Genomic DNA, 22,612 nt, shown 5'->3' with positions numbered 1-22,612 from the left:
CACCTCTTAACATGGGCCGCTCCTCAGACCGCTTTGGGAGGGGCACTCCCCTTGTAGTTTTGGGGGCCGTTGGTGACTTGTTTGGGACGGGAACTGATACGGTATCCATTTCAAAGAGATGGACATGTCGTTGGGTTGGAGAGGGATGAAATATGGCAGGAAGAAGGATGCCACTTTTAATTATCTAATTAGTGTTTAAGAGCGGGAATGAGCCGAGTGGGCTTTGGACCAGGCCCTGCTCTGTCTGCTGCCGAGGGCGTCAAAATGGCTTCTGTGTGAGTGTGTGAGACAGAGAGAGAGACAGAGAGAGAGAGAGAGAGAGAGAGAGAGAGAGAGAGAGAGAGAGAGAGAGAGAGAGAGAGAGAGAGAGAGAGAGAGAGAGAGAGAGACAGAGCAGGCATCAAAGGCCATGTTTAGATGTTTGGATGCCTCGGCTCCCCCTTTACACTCTTAATTTACACACAGACCCCCGAGGGCCTTAGGCCAGGACCACCAATAACCCCTCCACCCCCAATTAGTGTGTGTTTGTGTGTGAGTGTGCGTGTGTGTGTGTGTGTGTGTATGCGCGTGCCTGTGTTTGCGTGAGCGTGTGTGTAAGCGTCTTTATTTGTGTACAATTTTAGGGAGCCTTAGGGAGTCTCTCACGAGCAATCAAGCAAGCACACACACATCAACCAACGAACACACACACACACACTGAAACAATGCAAATGCCTCAAATAAACAAACAAGCTCCATCAGCTGGCTTAGCCATGCAGGGCTGTGTAGAGCAGGATAGAGCACCACAGGGACCCCCCCTCTACACAGCACTGCCCCAGCCCAGCTTAACCACAAAAATAACCACGCAAACAAGACCATAGTACAGCAATAACAAGCCCTCAGCTCGCTGTTATGGCGACCAGAACCCAGGGGAATACTGAGCTGACTACATGTACCCACTAGGGGAGGGAGTGAGGGAGAGAGAAGGGGAGAGAAAAGAGAGACACACCATCATCAGTTTGTGTGGTATCAAACATATTCACCCTTGACCTCCACCCACTTGCAGAGCCACTACAAGGGGATTGCCTGGCCTAATTGTCAAGGGGTGAATAATATGTTCACCCCAAATCTACAGGAGGGGCTGGGGAACAACTCCATCACCTCAGACTTTCCCAGCCCTCCTCAGCCTCTCCAAGGCCCTCCCCAACCAGCCCCTCCAAACCCAACCCAACCCAGTCCAAACCAGGCCCCCTCTTGACTGGTGCCATCTCCAGCAATGTACCACAGTTAAGGGAAGATCCATTAAAACCCTCCCTGTTTCCCTTTAACATGCTACGTACACTACATCTCTCTTTCCACTCCAACCCATCTCTCTCGTTCCTCATTCTTGTCTCAGTTTATTTATTTCTTCCTCTCCTGTTCTGCGTCTCCCTACTCTCCCAGTCACAGCGCTCCACACAATAAATAAGGTGAATGCGTGGCTGGCGTGCCTGCGAGCGGGGAGCATGTGATAATCCGCCAGTGCTATCGTTGCCTCTGCAGGGGCTTATCTGCATTGTAGAAGAGTGCGAGGCAGACAGTCCCTATCGCACCAAGGCATTAATGTACTGCCGCTCCCCTGGCTGTGTCACGATGGAGAGATAAGGCCCTCGATGGCGTCCCGATCCGCACCGATCCACGCCGCAGCACGTCTTTAAGGGCCCTACGGTATAGCCCTTACTCTCTCTCACACTTGTTTCTTGTCCTCCTTCACTCTTTCATTCACTATCTCTTTTTTGTGTGTACTTCTTGTGTTTAATTGTGTGGTGTGGAGAAACTCCCTCCAGTGACCACAGAAGACAAAAAGTAATTAACAGATGTCAACAAATGTTGTGAAACTGACAACACCAAATCAGGCCCCACACACAGACCCAGAGACAGTGATTGCCTCCACTGAGAGTTGAGTCAGTCAGATATACACAGCAGTGGTGAGGCATCAGTGTTAAATGCACTACCTCTCTTTGGGAACCCTGGGATTTGTAATGGTCATGTCCTGGACACTATGGGACAGCTGTACTCTCCCACCACTGGCCAGCCACCAGAAGAGCCGTGTCTGCCATGTCTGGAATGCCATGACATGTCCCACAATTGATTAGAGTGATTTACTCCCTCCCACACACACATAAACAACACACACATACACACACACACACACACGCATTCTCTTTTCACATGTAGACGCAAGATCACGTCACAGTGACACACATCTAACATACTGTAACTTTCATACAGTATACCCCCCCCCCCCCCCCACATACACGCATACATACACACACACTTGTCTTGTTTCCAGAGAACTCCATGACTCTGTGGCTGTATCAGGCCTCAGGAATTCATAAACAGAGTGGGCCTTGTCAGGCCTGTGTGTAACATCCTCTCCTCAGAAACAGGAAGTGTTGATGGCTAGCCGTGTCATTAAGCCGGGCTGGGCTACAAACTGATCGTTCATGTGTCTGTCCTGACCTTTACACGCCACATACTACATACACACCAGTTACAATAGACACATGTATCAGTAAGTCATACAGACATCTAGTAATACATGAGCGCCTGTGAGAATCACAGGGGCTTGGATACAGACATGTGCTTTACTTAGCAGAGATAAGAGTGAAGTACTATCATATGGAGGGTTTTGTCTGTCTGGATGGCACAACAAGGACAGGGGCTTTAATATTAAAGGATATCTTTGGAACTATGTGGCTAATTAGGACTAAAAATATCAAGGCATCTCATTGAAGTCGTTTTTGAGAAAGATCACATTAGCCGGCGCATCGTAAATGGATAAGTACATTTATAGCACGGCACCCAAGGCGTTTCAACGAGCCACAATGCTCTTATTGTTTTGATTCTTTATTTTCTAAATGTTACACTCTTGTCTGGGTGGGTGCATTTGACTGGTGGCTAACCAACACCATCCATCCACTTTCTCTCCTCATTTAGGGTGTGGGATGTCTCCAGACCTTCCACCCCTGTCATTCAGTGGAGTTTATACAATTATATTATATTTGACTCATTTGGCATTCCCTGGCAATTCATACTCACTTCGTCAACACATATGGATGGTCATTTACTTTGACAGTTAACATTAAATTAAGATGAAATTACATTTTTTGAATTTATCTAGGTCATGTGATCACATTTTTAAACAGTAATTGGCTATACTAAGTTTCAAGCGAGCATTCAAAAGATCTGTTCAATAGTCCAGCTTATTATAGTCAATGAATCAATTCCTTTCATGTTAACCATGTTTATTGACTCTATCGCCCAGTGAGCTAATGAAACAGGTCTGCTCTTTGGTAAGAAGGCGATGGCAGTTTTTATGTGGCTAGGGACGGTGTCTTAAAATAGACAGGTCTTGTGTGGCTGCCTTCATTTGGACAAATCAAAATGGAGTTGTTTTTTCATGTCTGGGTCTGGTGACACTGTTGAATAGGTAGGCTAGAGAGAGATAGAGAGAGTGAGAGAGTGTATGAGTGGGTTGCTTGTAGCCCGGGGCGAGGCTTTGGGCTAAGTATTTTGGAGACAAGGTAAGCGGTAGGGGCTATGGGACATTGTCATTCCCTCACACTGTTATGACTGGTCCTTCTTTCGCCAGCTGTGTGGAGAGACCACACAGTTCCATCACGATATGATTTGATTATCTTCTAAAACATAAAACGTAAAAAAAATATTATGAGAACCTACGGGACGTCAAAACACAAGAGACACGTACAGATCAAAGAAGGGTTATGGGGGATAGGTGCCCCCGCCCTACGAATCACACGGTAAACCTCTCTCTATAGTCACAACCCACAGCCCCAGAGGATCAGCTATGAGAGTTTACATGTGAAGGTTAGGCAACACTGTGGTAGAAATATAGCATTAGAGAACATGCTGGTTCAAGAGAATGAGGAGTGTGTTCTCTGGCTTATCTGACAGAACAGGGAGGACTAGGGAGCACTGGGAACAAACAGGGGACGGACAAAGAGAGAAAGAGAGGGAGGAGAGAGAACCCAAGGGAGACCTGCTGTACTGGGCAACCTGACCTCAGATCACTTAAAGCAGGGATCATCAACTAGATTCAGCCGCGGATGGTCAGGGGCCGGAACATAATTACAAATAATTTGTAGACTGCAAATTGACTGCAAGAAGCCCAAACAGATATAATATTTGACTAAAACATAATAATTTCAAACCTTGCTTCCATTTTGTATACGATCACATATCTCTCTCTATTATGCGTATGAATATTTTGGAACAGATTTCCTAAATTAAAATCACTTGGAGCTGATTTGCTGGTGTTTTTAGAGTATTTTATGTCCCCCAAAACACTTCTTTTTTTTTTTTGCTCAGAAAACTTCAGGGGCCAAATAAAATCACCTGAGGGCCAAATTCGGCCCGCTGGTCACCAGTTGGGGAACCCTGACCAAAAGGCTAAGTCCCTGGGACCCTGAGTCTAGGAGGGCTCTGATACCTGGGACAGACAAACAAGCACACACAAAAACATGCCAACACATTATGTAAGAAGTTATACAAACATGCATGCTGAACAGACTCAATATCATATGTTATGTTTTCCCAACACCTCTCCAAACACCAGCCTGCCGTGAGCCTGTGGATCCACACACCTCCACAGATGTAGGGGCCAGGATCCTGTAAAGGCGGAGGCAGGCAGGCAGCTCCAGAGAGCCCACTACAGGCCCCCTCTCCTGGGCTCCAGGGGCCACTGCATGGCCCTATCTCTACTGCACTGGTCTGCCTGTCTGTCTGTGGGTGGTGGTTTTTACAAGTGTGCCCTTTCTTCAATCTACCTTACAGTACATATCATAGGTAAAATGGAGAGGGTGTGTTAACAGCATCAATTTGAAGAGCGCCACTTTAAACCCCACATTTGTAGCATTTACCGGTATCAGAGACAGTGTGTGTGCTTTAGCGTGGTTGTCCCCCCCCCCCCCTCTCTCTCTCTCTCTCTCTCTCTCTCTCTCTCTCTCGTTCTTTCTCTCGTCCGCTCTGCCAGCCTTTTATTATTTCTCTCCACTTTCTAGCCAATCTTCTTTTAATTAATTAGAACCTGTGCCACTGACTGTGAGAGCTGGGTTTTATCAGCACTCACTCACTCCTCTCCTCCACTATGTCGAGAGAGAGAGAGAGAGAGAGAGAAAGAGTACCTTCCAGTCTCTTCTCCTTCTTATAGTCCCTTCCTTTTTCCCTTGTTTCTTTCTTTCTTCTCTTTTTTATCCAGACAACCCAGACCAAGTGCTAGCAAGGGTCATATCTTTTTAATTATCTTTCCTGCCTTTGATTAATTATTCCGTCTGACAATAGCGTGTTTCTAATGCTTTTCACCTGCCCGCGCTGATTGACAGCGTCTCTGTCTGATTCAAAGCAAACAGCTGCTGCCATGATTGCCTAGCAACCAGGAGGTGATGGATGAGTCCCAAAGATGGATGGCCACAATAAATCATGTCTCCTGCTATAAAACTGGAAAAAGAAAGAGAGGAGGGAGGGGAGAAGGAAGAAAAAGAGCACAAAAACAAAACAACCTCTCTCTCTCTCTCTCTCTCTCTCTCTCTCTCTCTCCTAGTGTGGAGGCCAGGGTTGAAGCCCTCTCCTCTGTCTGACCCTGTCTCGTTCATTCGCTCCTCTCCTCCTCCTGTACAGTCTAGTTCTTCACGGCAGGAAGAAGACCAGAGGAAAATAAACAGCATAGAGGGTGAGTAGGCCTTGTGAAAATGTTGGTGTGTGATGATGTAACCTCTCAGAGAGACCAGCTATCACTAGCTATCTCTCCTGTGTTCTGACTTTGGCATGGGGTGGGGCTTGTTGGCATGGGGAGGGGCTTGTTGATATGAAGGCAGACAGTAAGAAAACCCAGCTGGAACAATGACGGCTGACTAGAAAGTTCACTATTATAACACTAAACAAAATAAATCTAAGACTACTTTTATTAAATCCAACACTAGACAAGATTATAATTCACCCTGAAATGACATGTTGCTTAACACCTATTACAATATCATTACACAGTACTTGCATTGTACACACCAAGGTTTACAGTGGAAAAAACATCTGTACAGCTAGCACTTAACTAGTCTAGTCTAAGGAATGTCCTTTTTTTCAGAAATATCAGAAAAATATGCAAAATAAACCATTAAAAGTGCTCATAATTTAGTCTATCCACATTATTGTGAGTCATGGGGCTGACTAACACAGTCAGCTGTATTTCTTCCTAATGAGCCACAGCTGTTCAGCCCTCACAGCCCTGACGATGGTCACCTCATCTCACTAGTCTTGCGACATAAAACCAAAACCTCCTATAAAACAACACAAATACACGGGAAGCTGACTAAAAATAAAGAAAAGTTGCAAAAAAAAGGGTTACCCAGGGTGCGGAGCGAAGGCCATGTCCAACATCAGCTGTTTTTTTTTCTTCCACCTGACCGCCATTGGTTTTATTTTTACCCTTTCTGGCAAAAGTAGGCAGTGAGGCGCATTAGGAGTGAGTGAGTGCTGCTCCTCTGGTATCTGGTAACAAACAAGGATCTGGCTGACCCATCCATCACTGAGTCCACGTCCTGGGCCTAGTACTCAGTCCCCTCTTCTCCAAAGCTCAGGTTACAGCTTTACACAGCCAGTCTAAATAATATTCAAAATGATGAATGACATAGCCAGCCTCATATCCATCATCAATCTCTTTTTTTAAGCAGCATCCATCTTCAGTAATGCTCCTTTGAATCATGGGAAAGCGAGAGAGCTCAGATTCACTGGCGTAACCCCCGAGAGAGCGAGAGAGGGCCGCATGGCAAGGAGCTGGGGCCTTGAGTGATACCTGTCAACCACGGGGCCCAGGGACCAGGTCAAATACGCACTGGGACATGTGTGGGAGCAGGGACTCGGAGAAGAGCAAAGACACACACAGATGCACACACTGATAGACACACACACGCGCACACACACATTCAAATACATCATGATAGACTACACATGCAGAATCCATATACACACACACTCATATTTACAGGAAACACATGGACACACACATAAAAACACATGCATAAACACATTAAATACTAACTTAATTCCAAACAAGTCCCCTACCAAACTCAGTGCATTATTTTCAAACACATACTGTACATCTACAAACACACACCCACCTCAAGCACCACACAAAGACCCCCTCCATTCTTTCCCATCTCACACATAGGGGTTAGGGAATGTGAGAGGCGAGTCGGCACATTACTGGAACTATAGCGCCGTTCCCCTTCACTCCCAACCTCTCACTCCACACCCACAGTCCTCCCCACATCCCCTCTCCCTCGCCCTCCCCCCAAAGACCCCATCCTCAGCCCACTTTCGGCTTTACAGCCCCCCTCCCCTCCTCTCCCCCCCTCCGCCCCCTCAGAGGCGTGGACTCCCAGGCTCCTCTCTAAGGGAGGAAGACAGCCCCTCACCGGGCTCTGGCAAGGGCCCGTTTGATAAATGACACACGTCATTCTGTCAGGAGAGAAGGGTGGGTCCATGATGTATGACCATGCCGATGAGAGGAAATCGACTGTTTGGCATGGAGCACTACTCTCCTTCCACCACAGCTCTGTTTCAGACCTCCTAAAAGACCCGGGCGGCTAGCCTCGTGTGTGTGTACGTGTGTGTGTGTGTGTGTGTGTGTGTGTGTGTGTGTGTGTGTGTGTGTGTGTGTGTGTGTGTGTGTGTGTGTGTGTGTGTGTGTGTGTGTGTGTGTGTGTGTGTGTGTGTGTGGAATGGATGTGTGTGTACGGACAGAGAGCAGGCTGCCCTTCTTTTCCTTTGACTCTTCCCCCCAAACTCTCCCTTTCCATGTCTCTCTTTCTTTCGCTCTCTCTGTCTGTCCTTTTCCTCTTTCCATCTCCCTGTCCCTCCCCACCAGAGTTACAAACAGGAAGAGTGTAGGGACGGAAGGAATTTAAAAAAGAAAAGGAAGACTACAAAAATGCTAGCTCAGTAGCAAGAGGGCAGTTATATCAATCAAAGTCAACATCGGCAACAACAATACTACCATTTTAAATAAAATAGCTATCTCAGGCAAATGACCGTAACATGGGGATGGAAACCTGATCGGCCAAACTGTTCTTCTCATAAGAGAGAGGATCTACTTGTTTTGGTTTTCTGTGGGGGTTTTTCTACTCATCTATCTCACGCTCACCTCTTTTCTTTTTCAACACCCAAGCGAGTGCCCTGACATCTGCAGAGTGCATTTAAAGAAAAAAAATGTGTCAGCGGAGTGTGATGCCCCCCCTCGTACACCCCCCCTTGCTCGGTTTCATTAGCTCACTGGCAGGGTGGCACTTCTCAAGCTCATTACAGAGGAAGGATTTATGGAGCAGAACCCAATGGCGAAAAGGCATCTGTCAATAATTGCAGGGAGCAGCACTCACATCTCGAGAAGCTTTGAAATCTCATTAGGTATGCAGTTATCAGTCATAAAGATCAAAAACATTACTCAACTCCGACAGAATCCTACCAAGAAACATTAATTAGCAACAGGCCTGCAGTATAAAATAAAACAGACTTCCTCTCTCTCTCTCTCTCCCTTCTCGCACCTGCCTGCCTTTGCCAAGGAGAGAAAAACCCGACCCCTTCCTGTTACACAAATACACATACACATAGGGTTATAAGCAAAACGCACATGAACATGCACAAACACTACACATGTGTAAACATGCAAATCACCACCCCCACCTCCAGACCACATCCCCCTGTTCCGATCCTCATTACAAAAAAAAGGTAAGGGGGGATCATTCCCAGCATCTGAGACTGATCAGAACATGAAACAGGGGGAGAGAGGGAGGGGGGAGTGAAGGGAAGGCGAGGAGTTTGAGGCCGTCTCTTGGCTTCGGTGAGGAGAGAAGAGAAGAGGCTGTCATGCCTGAGAAGGATGTCAGCCCTGGCTGCCCTGATTACGTGGGCCTCTACAGCTCCCCTGCCTTTCATCACCGCCACCATCAAAAACAGCCTCCGTGTCAGCCGCTCGCATGACTGATGGCTGCCAGTCTCGCCTGGCCCCTGTCAGAGCCCCACGGGGAAGTGGGGGTGCTCTGACAGGAGCCAGCGAGACTGGCAGCCATCAGTCATGCGCTTGGCTGAGGAATTCCTCCACCCCCGCCCCCCACACCCATCGGCTGGCCCAACTGAGGGAAAGAAGAAACCCAGACCTGGAGTCTGGCCCAAACGACACTCAGAACCCCCCATCCCTCCGTCTCAACCTCCCGGCCCCGTACCTCTCCTCTCTGTGCTCCCCCGTCCCTCCTCAACCCTCCGTCTCGACCTCCCCAGCACCCTACCTCTCCTCCATGTGCTCCCCCGTCCCTCCTCGACATGACAACAACACAGGCAGGGATTACTCCACACGGCCATATTTCACTGCACAGGGCTGCTGGGAGACTTAATCCCCCGTGTAGCTGCCAGACTCCTGAAGACTGGCCCGACACACACATCACACAAAGAGCCATAGTATCGCTGAGAGGAGAGGAAGGTAGGGTGGGTGGGTGGGTGGGGGAGAGGAAAGGACAACCCAGACATACAGGGGGAATTTCAGCTGGATAATACCCTAGCCTGCCTTGGGAAAGTGCAGCCAGACAGATTTGGGGGAAGTGTTTTATACTGTACTAAGGAGGAGCATAAAATCTATCTTTCTCTCCACAGAGGAAGTGCAAAGATCCCACAAACTCTCTCAATTTCCTGTTTCCTGAAAAATGTGCCTAGAAGAGAAGCCGATTCCCATGGTGCTCTGGTGCAGGCCCTATGGCGAATCAGGCTTCACAGTGGGAGTTTGTGGAGCGTGCTCAGGGCAGAGCAGTGGCTGAGCCCTGCCCAATCACTCCACTAGAATAATGACAATATCTCCTGCACGTTGAAATAGCAGCGCTTAGGAGTTGACATGATTCCCTAATCATTGGGGAAAGAGAGAAACTGATCATCATTGATTAATCAAATATGAACACCCGCACCAGAGAGAGAGAGAGAGAGGAGGGGAGAGAGAGAGAGAGAGAGAAGAGAGAAGAGAGAGAGAGAGAGAGAGAGAGAGGGGAGGAGAGAGAGAGAGAGAGAGAGAGAGAGAGAGAGAGAGAGAGAGAGAAGGAGGAGCTAAGTAGCCACTCATCTTCTGACCAAACTTCCTTTAACCAGTGGTTGGATATTCTCATTAATTCAGAAAACATCCTGTTCGCCATTAGACAAACTGTTGCATTTTATGGTTATGTAGATGTTGATATCTTTCCAGTCTTCTAATCTTACAACTAGGTTTACTAAGCGTTTGCACTGGTGCACAATTTGCACAGGTGTTCATTTCAGCAAGGATTTAAACATAAAAGGTAGAGCAAAAGTACATAAAAGTTTACAAAATCCCCCAAATCTTAAACCTTGAAAAAATTAAAAGCTTCTATTCACCACAAGGAATATTCCGGTATTTACTACCTAGTAATAACACATCTAATACAGTAATTGTGTCACTATGCATGTTCATTCCAGAATAGTATCCAATCATATGAATAACGATCCCTGAAGAAATGGGACGGCCTATTCCTGAATACTGCTATGTGTCTATTGTGTGAAGAGTAGTGTTTAGATAAAGAGCCAGACACAGTCAAACACAATTTTTAGGTCTTGATAGCTTGTGTGTAAATGTAACTGTTTTGTGTGTGTTATATGTGTGTACCTTTGTGTACAATAACTGTGTGTGTCTGAGTGAGTTGCATAGCCCTCCCTGCTCTCTCACTAACCCTGCTGCAATCGCAATTCATCGCTCTCTCCTCACAAAACAATCTTTGGAGAGAGGAGCAGGGAGGAGAGGGGCTATGAAAAAAATGAAGGAAGGATGCAGCCTTGTGAGCCAATTTAAGAAATAACTGCTGATGCATCAGCTATTGACTGTTTCAGCGCTCGTGATAACGCTCAAGGCGAAACTGTGAGCAAAATGACAGCATCAACCGCCTGCAATAAACTGTAGCCCGCGAGACCAAGGGAGCTCTAATTGACAGCTGTCAAGCTAATGGGAGCCATGACGGAAGATTCTGGAAAAAAAATCTGTTTATCAACCATCAACCGTACATCCTCGAGCAGGGAACTTTCCCTCCCTCCCCCTCTCTCTCTCTTTCTCCCTCTTTCTCTGTGTCTACATTATTCAGCTGTTTCCCTCACCCCTTCTCCCTTTATTTCTCTTTCTCCGCCTTCTCCGCTCTTAACCCTGTTCATTGTCGCTCACTTGTGGCTGTGAAAAAGGCAGAGGACGGCCATAACTAATCATAGTGTCAGTTGGCTGCCTGGGAGAGCCTCACTTTAGGGAGAGCAATGCAAAGCAAGGCAAGGCTGCGGAAAGGCCCAGGAGTAGACACCTCACTCCGGAGGGGGCACCAGGGACTGGGCTTCTGGGGACTACTGATCATGGGGCCGGGACACACACACAGACAGACAAAGACTCACTTGGACAGACAGATAGGCCTCTTTCGACTCCCACTCGTTGATTCTCCACATTTGGTTGCGTGATCTATCTACATGCTATTTCTACTTCACTTTATTTTGTTACTATGTTTAATTTTTTGTATACAGCTTCAGACAAACACAGCCATGTTGCCCATCACCAGGTGCATCATGCACCCCAAAAATCAGAGGGGGCACAAAGCACGTGAGGGGATGGTCCAGAAGGGGGCTAGTCCTCCCGCCCGTAAGTAGTAGCCTACCTCCTGTTTCTGTAGTGTGAGGCAGCTTGATGGTCAAGTCTAACGCAGGGCCTTACCCCCAATCTATCTCCTTAATGCTGAGTGCCAAGCAGAGACACATCAGTTCCCATTTTTACAGTCTTTGTTATAATAATAATAATAATATGCCATTTAGCAGACGCTTTTATCCAAAGCGACTTACAGTCATGTGTGCATACATTTTTTTTGTGTATGGGTGGTCCCGGGGATCAAACCCACTACCTTGGCGTTACAAGCGCCGTGCTCTACCAGCTGAGCTACAGAGGACCACATTATGACTCGGCAAACTCATAACCTTCCAAGCACAGGGCGGACACCCTAACCATAAGGCCACTAAATTGGTGCGTACGTAAGTTGAAGAATTTCGCATTTTTCAAACACCTGAAACAGCATTTTCCTGCACTCTAGAGCAATAATCATTATGCTTAATTCTATGTAAAACAAATATGTATATTTTTCTGCATATCTAACCATACCTCTTGAGCTGTCTGTATCCTCCTGACTGGTGGTTATTTTTTGAAATAAACTAAATATGCTTCTCTGTATCTGTGCCTAAATATGGGTAAAAGATTGAAAGATTGAATTTAGTTATTGCTTGCTTTTCTAAAATCTTCTCAACTTGCCAGCAGGCATTCCAGCTAAGATAGTTAGACTAGCTAGCTACTCTAACTTGATTGATAGCCTGAAATGGCTTCTTGGTAGCTAGTTATGAGGTTGGGAGATTGGGAACCTATCTGGGCAAGCTAAAGCCAACTTCATAAAATTGCCAAGTGGCTAGTAGTATTACCGAGAAAAAACTAACCATTTGTAATTTTTTACAGGACAAATCTGAGGGAGCACGTGACCCTTGTGCCCCCTATGGGCATAACGCCACAACCAAATACAAAACATGAATAAATATAAGTGAACATATCGGATTTAGCCTCAATGTTTCTAACTAAATCATAACATTCATATTCAAAAAGAACAACTCACTGTGAAAACTAAGTTCATGAACTTTGCGATCGTCAAACTCAACACAACATAATGGATGTAGTACACCTATTCATTAATAAATCCACTTGATTTTAAATATAATGTAGTTCTTAATAATTATATTTCTAATTAACTGAGGGTGGAAGGTGATGTTTATGAAATAATTTTCTTTCCATCTTAATAATTAATAGAATTATCATGACCAGCTTTTAACTAGGAAAATTAGCCTAATTAAGATGGCATGTTTGATTAAATTTCATTCGCTGAGACTGTGAAGGGGTAAAGCTTCGTACGAGCAAGGCACCAACAAGCCGCTGCTACCGACCTGTGAACTACAGCGAATCAACCAACTACACCAGCGACAGAGTGAATACTGTAACATTACACTATTACACAAAACCTCTGTTTTTAGCAATAAGCAGAGACAAAGTATTATTACAAGAACATGCAAGCGGTGTGTGTGTGTGTGTGTGTGTGTGTGTGTGTGTGTGTGTGTGTGTGCGTGCGTGCGTGCGTGCGTGCGTGCCTGCGTGCGTCCGTGCGTGCGTGTGTGTGCGTCTGTGTGTGTGTGTGTGTGTACGTCTGTGTGTGTGTAGTAACCTATGAGTCTGTGGGCCACTGTATGTCGATGTGTATCCAGCATGAGTGCAACGTTAACACACATCAAGCATGGTTAATCTCTCTCTCTCATCCCCAATCAATCAAACACACACAAAAATCACAGAAATCAGCTGCTTTTCCTCACTACTATCTATCTCCCGTCAAGCAGAACTCGATCTGTCATGATCTTAATATTTGTATAAATCATGTTTACCCCCTTTCAACACAATGCTGATAATAGGCATTTTGAAAATCAACTAATGTGAAAAAGCATCTATACCTTTGAATATGTCATGATGTACGTGATGATGACCAATGTCAACAATATCAATGTTGACTAATTTCACAAGGCTTCTTCAAATATACCTCACAGACAGCAGCCTGGCCCTAAAGCAATACTATTCTCTATGACAGTGTAGCAAAACAGCTACAACATCAATGCAATGTTTTTTGAGTGTTTCAGGCAAGAAGCACTACAGTAATAGTCAGTAAGACTAACATGGCATAACACAACTAGTGAAGGAGAAAAAAATCCTATGTTTGATGTTCCCTCTTCCTCCCCAAAACAATGATATGTTTGGTCTTGCAAGGCTTTGAAGCCGATGAACAAAAACATAGTGTTCACAGCATTGTCCGCTCCTAAATGGAGGAAGGTATTGTGGGAAAGGTATTATGGCTAGACAGAGAGAGTGGTATGTGTGTGTGTGTGTGTGTGTGTGTGTGTGTGTGTGTGTGTGTGTGTGTGTGTGTGTGTGTGTGTGTGTGTGTGTGTGTGTGTGTGTGTGTGTGTGTGTGTGTGTGTGTGTGTTTGGCTGCTATAGGCCCCTCTTTCCCATACTTTTTGAGAGACTAGTTTTTGGTGTTGTTATTGGGCTCCTGACCATTAAAAAGCAGCCTAATTTCAGCCAACATGATTACCCAGGTACCCTGGCCCATTTGTCACCTGCAGCAGAAAATTGAGTTAGTGCACGACTAAAGGCATGGAGGACTGTGTAATATCAACTTGATTACATCAAACTAGCTGCAAACCTAATTGGGCTGGATGACAGTGTGCGGAGCTTGTCATCTCCAATCATTAGGGCTGTCAGGAATCCATCAGCTTTACAGCTAATTAGGTGAACACTAATGAAGCTGGCAAACAACTTTTCTTTTTATACGGCTGAGCAGCCCTTCCAGACTGGGGGGCTGAAAAGGGAAAAGAGCGAGAGGAGAGAAAGAGAGAGTGAAGCAAAGAGAGAGATTTTCTCATGAAACGCTCAAGGTTGCTGGGGACTGGATTTCCCAAAGTTCCTAATCAAGGCCCATCATCTGCCATCTTTTGCTCTTTCCATCACTACAGCGCAATCAATTTGTCACCACTCTTTGTGTGTCACGGAGCAGTCGTCAACCTTATAACTTGCAGCTGTGAGGGCTGCTGGGAAAAAAGGAGGGCGAAGGGTGGGAGGGGGTATACAGACTCTGTAAAAAATTACAGGAAGTTGCCTTGTCAAAAAAAAAAAAAACATCACTGCTCTCGTGTCTATCCTCATCCGCTCATCAAAATAATAAATGCCTTATTTTTTTCTCTCACATTTGTCTGGGATAAGAAGGCTTTCAGTCATCTCTCAGCCCCACTCGGCCCCCACCCCCAGCGTGTCCATTAGGCAAAAGCATTTTGATAAAGTAAAGCCCAGGCCCAACGTATGGAGAAACAAAATGAGAGCGCTCACTCTGCCAACTTCTGATTGACCATTAGAGCCATTGATGAATGTGGCTGTCAGAAGGGAGACAATTAAATCAAATATGAAATAAAGTCGCTTTGACGGGTCGTTCTGATGGAGCAAACCATTCTTCCGTCTCCCGATTAGGCTAATAGTTACATTTTTCATAGAAGCACTGTGTGTGTGTGCAAGATACAATTGTTTGTGTGTGTGTGTTTATGTGTGTCTGTGTGTGTGTGTAGTAAAGTGAGCGAGTGTTTGGATTACTATAATAATTGCATAATATTGAATTTTGATAGTATATTTTAAGGGGATTTGACTTAGGTGCTTGTAATAGTTTTGTTATAGGCTAAAAGTTGTAGTAGTATAGATTAATTTACATGTAGGCTATGTTGCAGAAAACATGACTACACTTAAAAGCATATAGGTAAATGTAGCCTATATTGTGATGGTAATGAAGCAAATATCTCACAAATAAGAATAACTCTTATTGAATCTTAAAACAGGTAGCCTGTATACTTCAACACACTGGTGCTTCAAACAATACTTTCAAAAGTGGACATAAAACCAAGAGATTCCAGCCATATAGCAACAGTATGAGAACAGAAGTCTGATTAAAATAATATTTTTCTACAACAGAATGGTAGCTAAGTAACTACCATGTTGTAGCTTAGCCTAGTTATTTATATAGAGTAGAATATATGATGTGTTCAATGACCTAAGTCAGATTTAATTAAAACCTATTTTTAACAGTCACGTGGATTGTTCTTTATTATCTATGTTTAAGAGAGAAAAAAATTAAATGTGGCCTTTGGCTCGGACAACCTGAAAAAGTACAAAAGAAGCAATTAAATATGTTTAAAATGGCTAGTTGTCAGACCAGACATGACGTCACGGGAACAGGCGTTGCTATGGGGAGTGATTTATTTGTGTTTATCGGGAAAGAATAGATCAAAGACAAGCTAGATGACAGGCAATCAATCAGCCGTCAAATCAAAGATGGCAATTGTCCATTAAAACCTCTTCCAGTCCACGTCTCCCCTAGGGTCGGCTACGAAATAATCTTTAAGTATTTCCCAGAAAGGAGAAATCAGCCAAGGGAAACTAGGCGAAAGTTTAGATTTTGTGATCAAATGTTTTAACACAAAGCCCCAAACGAGCATCAAAGGAAATCATGACAGTCAGCTGACACTAGCCCCCTTTTCCCTACGCTTCTTTATAGATCTCTAATTCATGGAGTCAATATCTGCACCCTACGGAGGGAGGAAAGGAGAGTAGGCTAAAATAGGGTAAAGGGGAGAGAGACGTATCAAAGCTGAAGTTGTCTTTGACTAGTCGGATAGAGCTACGGCCTGGAAACCTTTTATTCATCGAATGGAATCATTGTTGCCCCAGAAGTTCGAAAAAATTATAAACTGAGAAAATGTTAACAATGTTGCCAATAACTAGGCTATGTAGCCTAATGGGCTATGTAAGTATGCTGATAATGCGGATGACTATTAAAATAGTAGGTGGCTAGTATCAAACGTGGTCTACGTGGTTGTAAAAAAAAAAAAAAACACATCCCCTTCAAAGGGAAAGTACGAAAAAACTTATAGCTAGTAGCCTAACCATCCCTCTTTGAGTGAATGGGCATTTGCCATTTCCTCCCACTGTAGGCTATGCTACAATTTAGCTAGACGCACATGATTCAGTACTATAAATGGTAGGACTAGTGAAGGCAATGGAAATACCGCAACAGTCGTAGTAAAACAGAGGTGATAACATGCAAATCATATAACCGTACCTGCCGCACGTCGGGGCGCTTGCTGTTTCCTCCGCGGCATGCTTATTTTGGGGTTCTGAAGAGTTTTTCTCTAGCCCCAGAGATCCCTAGCTGGTCCGCTCTTCTTTGATAGCCGCGCTTCCTTACACGGTACCCGGGGCGCTTTCAGAGGGCTGACATAGATCGGCAGTTTTCAAACAAAAATGCAGACATTGAAGAAAGGGTAGATCTGAAGATGAAGAGGAACAAGCGTTTTTTTTTTTCTTTCTCCTGTTCGACTTCGATATCACAGTGAGGAGACGGAGAGTACAGTGGTGGGAAAAAAATCTTCAGCCTCAATGTGATTCTCACTCCGTGTTGGAGGCTGCAACAGGCAAGCTTAAAGGAAAACGAAATGATCGCGTCACTCAAAGTCTGCAAACAGGGGCAAACATCAAGCACTGTCACATTTGTGCCTTGCACCTCCAATGGCTAGCTAGCTCTTGTCATATAAGCATCACATGTCTGCTATCCCTCCCGCAGCCCCATAACGGTGTCTCATACGAACTATACAGTCTATACAGAATAAAAAGTAAGCTTTTCTATTTGATAGAAATCATTCGTGAGCATTTGCAAAAGTCATCCATGCATGCTGGAGACCAAATGCTGATACAATAGCATAACGATAAGGCGGAGAGCACCGTTCCACTCTTTGGCTACACATGGAAACAAAACATTGTATTCTTTCCTAGGCTATTGGACTATCATAATGTTGACTAGGTGTTAACGGATTGGCATACTTACTCAATCGGTTGATTAGCTGCGTTATCCATGAGGATTCCAGTAATCACATGCAATTTAAAAACCAGCAAGGCAGCGTCTCAGCGTCGCTGTAGCCATCGTATGAAAATTCCAGCGTTTCCAAGTCCCTTTAAAACATCAACAAATATATATATTGTTTTTAAGATAGAGAGGTAAAGACAAAGGTTGAAAGAAGAGATGGACGGACTAGTCGCCCACACGCTGGCTCGCTCCGTTATTTTGTCCAAGCGCATTCAAAATCCACTGTGAGCAGTTCGAATCGATGAGATACGTGCTTGATTGGGTATCCCTTGTTGTAATAATGTACATCAGAAGGAGGGGATGGACTCGTGCTGTGCCTCAGCTGCTCTGAGAGCATGGATCAGCAGCTATTGCCAAACACTTTCTTGACTGCTAATAGCACTTTTTCCCCTTCTTTGTGTGGCTGATAGTAGGTATTTAAAACAGCAACAGCGAATCAGACGAGTCTTCCTTCCTGCAAGATGCCTTCTTCTGCTCAAGTGAGTCAGGCACAAAATCCGTATCATGCGTTCTCCTTGTTTCTGTTGATACAGAATGGAAAGAATATTAGGCTCGTTTTTTTTACGGTAAGATCAAAATTATGCACACATCCCCATCCTTCAGATTTGGGACCATCACAGACACTATCAGCTTTTTCTTTAAAATGTTTCCCTCACAGTAAAGAAAACAACTTACAGAGACATTTCTGTATTATTTAGGGGGAAAGTGGATAAATTGTCCATCTTTTTCAGATCATCTTCAAGATAGAATACAATTGGTCCGCTGTCTGCTGGAAAGGTAATGACTGTGGATGCAAATTATTTTCTCTCTAACCAGAACACGGTAAGTTGTCAAAGGATTTTTTCTTCTGCCAGATGTGTCCGTGTCTCTGACGTGTCGTGGTTTCCCAGTCTCACGCTAGTCAATAGTCAGAAATATCTGACCGCAGAGGAGATCAAACCCTTGTTAGTGGCAGGGGAGTCGCTCGATATGAACAAGATCTCCTCTCGGTTCGCCTGGCTTGTTGAGGGATGAGAAAGAGCAGTCTTTCACTGATTCGGGATGTTTTAGCCTAATGTCGCTGCGTATGCCGCTACACCACTGCATGCGGTTAGATCCGCCCAAGCATCTGTCCGTCTAACCATTGGCGCATCCATCAGTGTCACACGCTCTGCACACTCGTAACGAAAATACCCCTCTCAGTAGACACAGCAGCCTCCGCATAGCGCCTCTACATTTCTGACACATTCGCTTTGGTCAACAAGCTGGAGGCTTTCAGTGGTCTAATGGTCGACATTCTCGTTTCCTAATAAAAGAAATCAAAAGGGAATCAAGGCAGAGTTGATGTAATCGGTAGCTTTTCACTAGCATTGCTTTGAGACAGTGGGCTATGTAAAGCTGTGCGCCTCTCTGCCTCTAGTCGTCTGAAGCCTGCTGTCAACTCTGGAAAGCCACTGCTACCTGAAAGAATCACAATGTGTTTTAATGCAAACTATGGAAACCATATACACATTTTGTCTCAGATGGACTAAAAACATCGTATCCAAAGTTGTATTTGGTTTGTGCGTAAAGGCGCGTAAAAATTGTGCTTTTTGGGAACGCACCAAAAGGCAAAGCACAATAAAGTGCTGACTGATATCTCATAATGGTGCAGAGAACTAAATGAGTTGTGGAAGATAACTGGAAAGGACTGTCTGTACATCTGTACAGTATTCAATAGGCCTATAATGAGATATGTTACTGAGAATGATTCAACATGTTTACAAGACAATGTTGAAGAATGTGAGCTTGTTCTTTCTCTTTTAAACTTAGGGTGATAATTAGACTAAATGCAGGTGGTTGCATACCATTTTACAGTAATACATAGTGCATAGCAATTCGATAACTTGACCGTTCTCTTGTCGTTACTTTACTTCAGTTCAGTATTAGACTACATTTCCAATCTACTCTTAATCATTCGCTCCCTCTATTGAGAAGAGTGTACCAACGGCATAAGCAAAGGCTACAATACATGAGCCCTAATTAAATGTGTTTTTAGGGATCCTGATGTAAAATGTAAAGATGTCAATTGCCCATTGCGTGTGTATGTGTGTGTGTGTGTGTGTGTGTGTGTGTGTGTGTGTGTGTGTGTGTGTGTGTGTGTGTGTGTGTGTGTGTGTGTGTGTGTGTGTGTGTGTGTGTGTGTGTGTGGCTACGAGTTTCTACGAGTGAGTGACCAATGCAACATTTCAACTTCAAGATTATCCTCACGAAAACGCTATTGTTTTGAATAATGTTATTTAGCTTTAACATGTTTCTGCCTCATCCGTTGTTTACAATGCCAGATAGAAATTCGACATATCCCTCATTCTGTTTGCAGAGATATGATTTAGGCCATTCTGTTTACAGGTTAGGCAAAACGTGCATGCCATTGTAGCTTGGGTAGGTCTACTGAATTAAAAAAGAGCACAATAATTTTCCCACTAAAACAAAAGTTGAAGTGTGTGGTCATACAGTTGGAGTTTGTTTCCATGTTTAGCCGTGTGGCACATTTAGGCCTATATTTAGCTTTACAGGGATGAGACGAGGCTAACTACAACTCTTCTCTTCAATTTATGATCAGATATGGATTCCCTAAAAAGTACGAATTGTAATGATATTTAATGATTATTTAAACTTAACTTGATATATCTTCAGTAAACCAGAAGTATAGAAGAAGCTGGCCAAAAAGTGATTGTTGTTACTGATGTTTGTTCTGTTGTTTGTATTTTGTAAACTACAACAGTATTAATGTTTATTATTATTACTATTATTATTATTAATAAGAAGAAGAATAAGAATAAGAATAAGAATAAGAATGATGTAGATTCATCAAATAAAAAACATGAAAATATATTTTTTAATTACCCTTTATTTTAAAACTAAGGCTGCAAGCTTTGCTTGGTAGGCTTCTGTGGGACTTTTGTTTATTTTTATAGCCTAGGCCTACTCCTTTTCCTTAATGTTGCAATAAGTGCACTCATTCTCTCGACAAGTATCTTACAGTAAATTACCCTTTGGTACAACTGTGTCTCTCTCTCTCTCTCTGTGTATGTGTGTGAGTGTGTGTGTGTGTGTGTGTATGTGTGTGACAGAAGACAGAAATGGAAAGAGGGATAGAGATGGGGAGAGGGCACATATTTAAGCGTCTCGCCTTTTTTTGCTTGTTCACATGTAACTTAATCAGCACCTGTGTTTGTATCTGTGACAATGATTCGAGTGACCATGGTTTTTGTAGAGTGAAATGCATTTATATTTCCGTTCAGATACTGTTTTCTACTGTGCAATTATCAAGGTAAAGTGTATTTGTATACACATGCACATCAATAATGGTCTTTGTTCATTAAGTAAACTTTTGATAACTTTTAGACTATGTTGGATTCAAATGAAGCTGGTTTTATGCTCGAACATGCTTGTTCATAATAGGCTACCGAAAAAAAAGAATCCGACAGCTATAATTATTGGTTTTATATCGCCCAGGCATGGCACAGACAGCAAGTTTTTTGTAGACCTTGCGTTGCAACATATTTTATAGACAAAAACAAGCAAACAAAACTGTATGTTTCATTTGCAATTTGTTTAATTAAAGTTAGGCAATTTCCATATTCGTCATATGCTAAGTTAAAAGTGTGATACTTTTCTTGGAATATATTTGTGATATTAATTGGATAACTTTCAACTCCATTTTGTCCCTCAGAGCTTGGAGCAACTTCCCCCATAATGCCCCCGTTACTCCAACACCTGGTTTGGATCTTTATAACTATCTTTAGACCTCCTTTTTCCTTTAGTGAGAATAAGACCGAGCCTTATCAAAGATTGCAGGATCAAATCAGTGTTAGAGAAGAATCAGAACCCCACCTGGACGTTTCATATGATTTAGGGAAGTGTAGCCTATCGTATGTTGCCTCTAATGCCAAGTTTTGTTGATGACTATAAATCCTTTAGGCCTAGTAATTTTTATGTGGTAAAATATGGTACTATTGTAATTTTTAGTCTTAAAGTGTTGGCTAAACGTGGTGCTTATTTATTCGATACCGATCAAACTTTTTTTTCGTTTCAGTCAACTCGATTGATATTTGATGGATTAAGACTTCGGTGGTGCTTTGGAGTAGGCTATCCACCAAAAATCATACTTTTGAGTCCGTCTAATTTACTGTGCTGTATCTACTGCGTGCATACATTTTTTTGGGTGGTACAATGTGTGTATCCACTGTGCGCATCACTTTTTGCGCTTCCATCAATACATACCTGGGCTTGACCATTATTATATGAGCCCGTTGATTATTTTTGTTTCAAAAACACTGAAATGACCTTACATTTTCATTTGTTTATGTATTTTTTAAATCCGTCAATCAATCAATCAAGCAAAATGTTAATGTATTTATTAAGCCCTTTTTACATCAGCAGATGTCACAAAGTGCTTATACAGAACCCAGCCTAAAACCCCAAAGAGCAAGCAATGCAACTGCATTGATCAAATAGCATATTGTTAATTCATTTTTAAATCCATACGTTGCACTACATTTGGTAAATATATCTAGCCCACATTGGATATTGGGAATTTCAGTAGGCCTACGATATGTCCATCGACCAAACGAACTTATTTGACCAATGTTCCCTATATTAAGTAAGGACAAGGTTACCAAAATTATACCCGTATGATTATTTACTACATTCACCGCACCAACCGTGTTGTAGGACCTCTCGAGTTTACTGCAAGTAATTAGCTGGAGCGGTATTTGGAGCATCCGCTTTGATGAACACAGAGCGAGGTGGGCCATCACTTTCACAAACTCACCAGAGGCTTACATAAAGCCATTACAACCTGCGGTTTGAGATAACATCTTTTACGCATGAAGGTTAATAATTGCCGGTACTGTGACCATAGCTCCCCCGGGAATATTTGCAATAGACTCCCGTTGTGGCGACGGAGTCAGCTGCGCCGCACCAGGGTCGGATAGGTCATATGATAGCAGCGCTGCGGGACCCATGGAGGCGCGCATCACACAGTTGCCAAACCTACTCTC

General features: G+C 43.8%; 1 protein-coding gene across 1 annotated transcript in view; it reads right to left on the bottom strand.

Annotated features, from left to right (window-relative positions):
* The window catches only part of LOC121555798 (teashirt homolog 3), a 35,933-nt gene extending 16,922 nt beyond the window's left edge, over window positions 1-19,011 (bottom strand). Inside the window, exons 1-3 of the mRNA XM_041869650.2 lie at window positions 18,264-19,011; window positions 17,550-18,109; window positions 16,788-17,144 (exon numbers count right to left, since the gene is read on the bottom strand). Coding sequence (XP_041725584.2) covers window positions 16,788-16,827 — 40 coding nt within the window. The 5' untranslated portion in view covers window positions 16,828-17,144; window positions 17,550-18,109; window positions 18,264-19,011. The remainder of the gene's footprint in view (window positions 1-16,787; window positions 17,145-17,549; window positions 18,110-18,263) is intronic.
* Window positions 19,012-22,612: the final 3,601 nt, after the last annotated feature.

This window comes from Coregonus clupeaformis, unplaced genomic scaffold (assembly GCF_020615455.1).
Source record: "Coregonus clupeaformis isolate EN_2021a unplaced genomic scaffold, ASM2061545v1 scaf0864, whole genome shotgun sequence".
Lineage (NCBI taxonomy): Eukaryota > Metazoa > Chordata > Actinopteri > Salmoniformes > Salmonidae > Coregonus > Coregonus clupeaformis.
The sequence above is the reverse complement of the archived record's forward strand: the minus strand, read 5'-3'. Positions and strand labels throughout refer to the sequence as shown.